General features: G+C 36.2%; 1 protein-coding gene across 5 annotated transcripts in view; it reads left to right on the top strand.

Moving 5' to 3' along the window:
- The window catches only part of gabrb3 (gamma-aminobutyric acid type A receptor subunit beta3), a 72,788-nt gene that overhangs the window by 42,601 nt on the left and 23,576 nt on the right, over positions 1–6,611 (top strand). For all 5 annotated transcript variants that reach the window (XM_084128010.1, XM_084128012.1, XM_084128009.1 and 2 more), the window contains one exon: positions 6,257–6,477. In XM_084128010.1, coding sequence (XP_083984136.1) covers positions 6,257–6,477 — 221 coding nt within the window. The remainder of the gene's footprint in view (positions 1–6,256; positions 6,478–6,611) is intronic.

Below are 6,611 nucleotides of genomic sequence, written 5' to 3'. Positions count from 1 at the left end.
AGGGAGGTGGGGGTGGTTTTATGAAATTACTTTTTTTTTTTTTTTTTTTTTTTTTTAAGCGTATTGCCTGAAAATGTAATTATATCTACAAAAAGCTCCATCATACCTGCTGCTCTCTGGTCAAGCTTTGTGTAGAAAGCTGTCAGATGAGTAAGTTGATCCGTGTGGCATATTTAAAAATAAAAAGATTTCAGAAGCACTACAATGATCCATTATGATGAATGCTGGTGGTTTCCTTTAATTTAATGCAGCTGTAACCTGATGGCTGAGTTTGGTCAAAGAGCTTTCAAGGTGAAAGTAAGAGAAGGAAAGGCACAGAAAGTGAAGAATGCACCGGAAAGCCTCAGAAACGCACAAGGTATCGGCCCAGAGCTCAGCAAGCCTGTGTGGGCGTTCTGCAGAGAGGGAGCGTCGTCAAGGAGACTGGAATTATTAATATATTTAGTCTTTTGTTTGCGCTCGCCCCCTTTATTTTTAGCTTGATAGTCGGCTTTGTGGCCTGTAATTGTTCAATCAGGCGTAATATCAGTGTATAGAAGTGTTAACTCTGAACTTCACTAAGTGCCTATTATCTCCACCTTTAGGATAAATAGGTGTGCTCCGGGAACCATTTCCTTCCAGCGACTGGTATGTGTCATATGACCTGAAGGCAAATGGAGCATGTTGCGGTCTAAGTGCCCTCTAACAGTTTGCGTGGACCGCAAGGTGACATCCAGGGGTTCTCCGCTTCAATTATAAATGGAGTTAAGAGGACATTCCACTGTTTAAATCACACCAAAATGTCCTGTTGGATACTTTGGAGCTCCTGTTGAAAGTCTCATTGACACACTGCAAAGCTCCTGGGCTTATCCCTGCCGAGCACTAGCAAGCAATGGAGAGGGCAAGCAGCAAGATCACGCTGTGACATCAGCCTCTTTGAACACCATGTTAACTACAGCCTGTTGAGTTGCAGAGCTCTGGGGATGAGTGCCTCTCTCGCTGTTACCAGGAAGTTTTCTTTTTCCTGTGCGCTTTACAGATGGTTGTCTTTCTTCAATGCTGTTGTTTGCATGGGAGGAAGCACGTTGATGTCAGGAGGAAAATCAATATCATATGAAAGAAAACTGGCTCTACGACTGACCTGAACCTTGGGCTGCCAGATGTAATTTCTGAGCAGAGGATGCAAGAGTCCAACGCTTCTGGAGTCAAAAGTAGTTTAAGCCATTAGGAATTTTTCATAAAGGGATAGTTCACCCAAAAATAAAAATTCTGTCACCATTTGCTCACCCTCACTCGTTCCAAACCCGTAAGACTTTCGTTCATCTTTGGAACGCAAATGAAGATCTTTTTAATGAAATCTTAACATTTTTGTCCCTCCTTTGACATCTACGCAACTGACACTTTGACGCTTTAAAAAGTTCATAAAGAGATCCATAATGAACTAATCAATATGAATTGAGGGGTATAGTCCAAAATTTCTAAAGAGACACGATTGATTTATACGCTGAACAGATTGAGTTTAGGCTTTTATTAAGGCACATATAAACATACAATGAGGTTCATTCTCGTGTGTTACAGAGAAGGTTTCAGCTTTCACAAGAGGTTTGTTCTCCCGCGTCAAGCAGGTTCGGTTTAGCTTTTGTTTATGTTCGCTGATCAATGTTTATATGTGAATAAAAACCTAAATTCATTGTTCGTCACATAAAGTGATCGTGTCTCTTCAGAAAATTTGGACTAAACCGCTCAGTTCATATGGATTAGTTTTACGATCTCTTTATGAACTTTTTGAAGCGTAAAAGTAGTAGTTATGTAGCTGTAAATGGAGGGACAGAAAAGTCTCAGATTTCATCAAAAAGATCAAAAATAAAAATTCTGTCATCATTTACTCACCATCATTTTACTTTCCAATCCTTGTTCTTTGGAACACAAAAGAAGATATTATGAAAAATTTCTCAGTGGTGTCCATACAGTGAAAGTCAATGGGGTCCAATGTTGCATAATGTATATATTTAACTCCACATTGGTATATGTAACTACACTGATTTAGGTCTCGTGGTAAGTGTAAGCTGTAAGCACTAAAAAGAAACAACTCATTAGTCATTCATGAATCAGACTACATTGGCTGCACTGTATGCTTTTGATTCACTAACAAGAACCAGTTCATAAGAGTCATTCATTCTGTATGACCAGCACAACATAAACAATGTCTTGAGTGTACCTGTGAAGTCATTCATTTTGTTAAGTACCAATCAGAAATGAACATTAAGCTAGGATAGGAGAAAGTTCATCTTTAAATGCGACAATTGTGTGCTTATTTATACACATAACAATCTTTTAAACTGTTCTATTTATTACATCTAGCAAGTTAAATACCCACACTACGGATCAGTGAAGTTTTCACGCTGACACTGCACAGAGGAATCTCTCTTATTGCTGTTTTTCTGGTATTCCCAGCAGACATGGTGGTGGTAGGTTGACATAAATGCTCTCTGACTGGCATGCTGAAAGCTTGTCTTTGTGTGAGAGCACACACTCCTCACCCAGCTGATGACACTATCACCTCAGCCTCCCAGAGGGTCTCATTTATTGACAGGATTTTTTTTTCCACTTTTCTATGATTGATCCTGCTCTTCACAAACTTTTTTCATTGTGTTTTCAAATACAATGTAGGGCGTAAATATGGTGAAAAGTGTAGTTTCTATGTCACAAGTCACTCCAGATTGTATACATTGTTAATAATAATAATAATAATATTATAGTATAAATATATATAATTTATAGTTTTGTAAATATTAAGTGTAAATCATATTATTATATGTATACTTAAGTTAACTTATTAGTATTATTATTTATAATAAATGTAATTATATTATAATAAAATAAAAATACATTTTCCAGCCTTGTAACTGTAATCTGAATCTAGCAGGGATAAATCTATGTCTCAGTTCTTTTGTGAGTACCCATGTGTTTGATATCAGCCCCTACATTACTAGATTGTCAGTTTCAGATTTGAAATAATGTCTCTCTGTTTGTTTCTCTTGCGTTTCATCTGTTATTTTTATCTGTGGGACAGGGGAAGTAGTGTATATGTCAGAATGTGGTGTCACTTTATCATGAGGGAATCCCTCTCAGTGGAGAACAACAACAATGATTTACTGTGGAGTCATAGCCTGAGATGTAGCAAGCAGCATCTTAAGATGCCTTTATTTTTAGCTGTTTTCTTCTTGCAGCTTGAATCTACTACTATAAAATTTTGCCTAGTAATGAATGATTGATGCCTTATGTTTTGTGTGACCACTGCAGCACAGTTCCCCAGATATCTAAAGTATCAAATCGCTCAGCTGGCACGACAGCATCTGTTTACTCCATTATTAAACATACATGAAAACTACAATTTTCAGTGCACTTCTTGCTTGTCTGGATCACGTTTGACTAATGGACTGTGTGTGATACAGTACATGATTATAATCATTCATAACTAAACATTATGTTTGTGTAATTTGTGATGGGAGTGTCTCTGAGCAGATGCTATTTTATGGAAAATAGTTAAGAAAACATTACCAGACACAAATGGCCCTACACGCAGGTATTTGAGAGATGAGTATCCTCTGCTTCATCTCCGGCTAGACAGTTTACTAAGTACATTTGTTTACTGTTGGGAAAACTGTGCAGAAAACATAACAGAAAGTGAACAGTGGTGAAGCTACCAAATACTTATAGAAAAATTAGCAAATATATTCTGGCACAAGCTATTTGGCAAAATTTTGCTTGTATGACAAATAGTAAAAAAAATTAAAAAAATAATAAAAAAAATATATATATATATATATATATATATATATATATGTATATATATATATATATATATATGTATATATATATATATATATATATATATGTATATATATATGTATATATATATATATATATATATATATATATATGTATATATATATATATATATGTATATATATATATATATATATATATATGTATATATATATATATATATATATGTATATATGTATATATATATATATATATATATATATATATATATATATATATATATTTGCAGTCATACTACCTTTGAAAAGTTTCAGGTCGGTATGATTTTTTTTTTTTGTGAAGGAAGTCACTCATGACCAAGGTGTCTATTTGAGCAAAAATACAGTAAAAACTGTAATATTGTGAGATATTATTAAAGTTTAATATAACAGTTTTTTAAATGTAATTTATTCTTGTGATGGCAAAGCAGAATTTTCAGCATCATTACTCCAGTCTTCAGTGTCACATGATCCTTCAGAAATCATTCTAATATGCTGATTTGGAGCTCAAGATTTATGTTTATGTTTATTTCCCGTTGGGAATTTTTTTAAACTTTTGCTGATTAATATTTTTGTGGTAAACGTGATTACTTTTCAACCCAAAATGAAAATTCTGTCTTAATTTACATACCCTATTGCTGTCCAGGCCTATATGACTCTTGCTTCTGCAGAACACACACACACACACACACATAATTTTGATTCATATTTTTGAACATTGACTCAAAACATTGAACATTGAAAGAAAATCTTACTTTTGAATTTCAAAAGAAGAAAGAAAGTCATACAAGTTCAAATGATATGAAGGTGAGTAAATGATGACTGAATTTTCAGCGAACAATCCCTTTAAATCTTCACTACTGTGTTGCTACTACCCAACATTGACTGGGTTAAGAACTTCGAAGCATTCTTAATACTAATTAGCATTAGTATTACTTTTGGTAATGTAGGGTATAATTTATTGTGAAAATGATTTGTATCCATCAGTGTCATTTAGGAGATTAATTAAAACAAAAGCCTTACAGAAAGGCATGAAGGGAGAAAGGAGGAGAATAAGAAGCAGGATAGGGCTGGAAAGAATGGAAGACGGAGAGAGAGAGGGAATCACAGACATTAGTAATCATAAAGAAGGTGTCCCTGTCATGTCGTCCCCCTCATCTCGTTAGCTAATGAACTCGGCTTACACGCTCTCTTGCACAGCCTCTGCTCAGCTGGCACAGTCTGAAGGCAGCCCCAGGGACCATAGCCCGGTTCTAACATATGTTTCTAAGTGAATTACTTCTTATTACATCAACAGGTTGTGCACATTGCGGTGGACAGCATGTCAGGTCTTCATTTTACCCATGAGTACCTAATAGCAGACACACAAAGTACACACATACACACATTCGTGCTTCCTACTGGATTTCAAAGGTTCAGGACTTCGGGTTCAAATTTGACCCAGGGGACAAATAAGATCCATACATTTTGTGATTTCATTGAGTTTCAGAGGCAGCCCAAATAAGGCCTATCATGCCAATGCTTTAGTTTGATTGAATTTCTATACTGTGAATCGCTGAGGTCATATAGTATAGCTCTACGAGCTGATGTCGAGCGGACTATTGCGACTATATGGCAATGGTAATGTAAATCCGTAGCCCACGCAGGTGCAGCACACACCAGACTGCCTCGCAGAGATGGCCACGCAGCGTCTTCGTGGCAGACAGACTTGAAAGATGGAAGCCGAAGGCAGCTTGTTTTCAATCCAACTTTGACGCTTCTATAAATATTACTCAGACAACCGAAAATCTATTTGCTGAAGGCCACAGCCTTTAGATTTCTGTTTCTGACCTTGACATTTTTGACTCTTCAGGAAAAACAGAGTGTGTGAGCTCTGTTCCAAAATCTAGGGTGAATTCCGAACGGCATTTTTGCGTCCTTTAGGGACACTACGAGAAGGGGGCACAACTTGAAGGGTCATTCCAGAACAAAAGTGAGCGGCTGAATGCTTTCTCAAAAGGCCTTTTTACAAGACTGTTAGCTAAGGGTACTTTGAAGAAGTAATTTTGTCATTTATGACCACATGGTCCTAAATACATCACGTGTATCCTCACAATTTATTGTGAAAATGTAGGTAATTATTTTTCTTTTTCTTTTCTTTTTTGTGGTTACCTAGTGCCACATGAAGAGAGTTCACAAATGGGAATGAATTGAAGACACAAAGAGGCAATATTGACATAATATATTGTTTTATATATTTTGAGCACCTATCTATCTTCTTAGCATATTGCTTTAAGTTTGTTAACACAATTGTTTATTACCCTGAATGTTTTGTTGTTGTTGTTCTGTTCTTTCTGTACAATTTGCAATGTAAATGTATGGCTTATTTGGCTAAATGCTGTGGGTGCTTTTTTATAATAATTTTGTTTGTTAAAACGAACTGCTAATGTTTCTCTTTGACTTTTCTACAGGACTACACATTGACCATGTATTTCCAGCAGTATTGGAGGGACAAGCGGCTAGCATATTCTGGAATCCCTCTCAATCTTACTCTAGACAACCGGGTAGCTGACCAACTCTGGGTTCCTGACACGTATTTCCTAAATGACAAGAAGTCTTTCGTCCACGGTGTCACGGTGAAGAACCGCATGATCCGCTTGCACCCAGATGGCACAGTTCTTTATGGATTAAGGTGAGAACTAACTGATCACATAACCAGGGCCTCAAACAGGATGTCATGTCAACTCTTGGAATATCTGAAGGCCAGGTTTTTCCTAATATCATTCAGTCATCATTAGAACACATTAGAACAAACTGATTGTTCAG

The sequence above is a fragment of the Abramis brama genome (assembly GCF_963993115.1).
Source record: "Abramis brama genome assembly, chromosome: 11".
Lineage (NCBI taxonomy): Eukaryota > Metazoa > Chordata > Actinopteri > Cypriniformes > Leuciscidae > Abramis > Abramis brama.
This window is presented reverse-complemented; position numbering and strand designations above follow the sequence as displayed.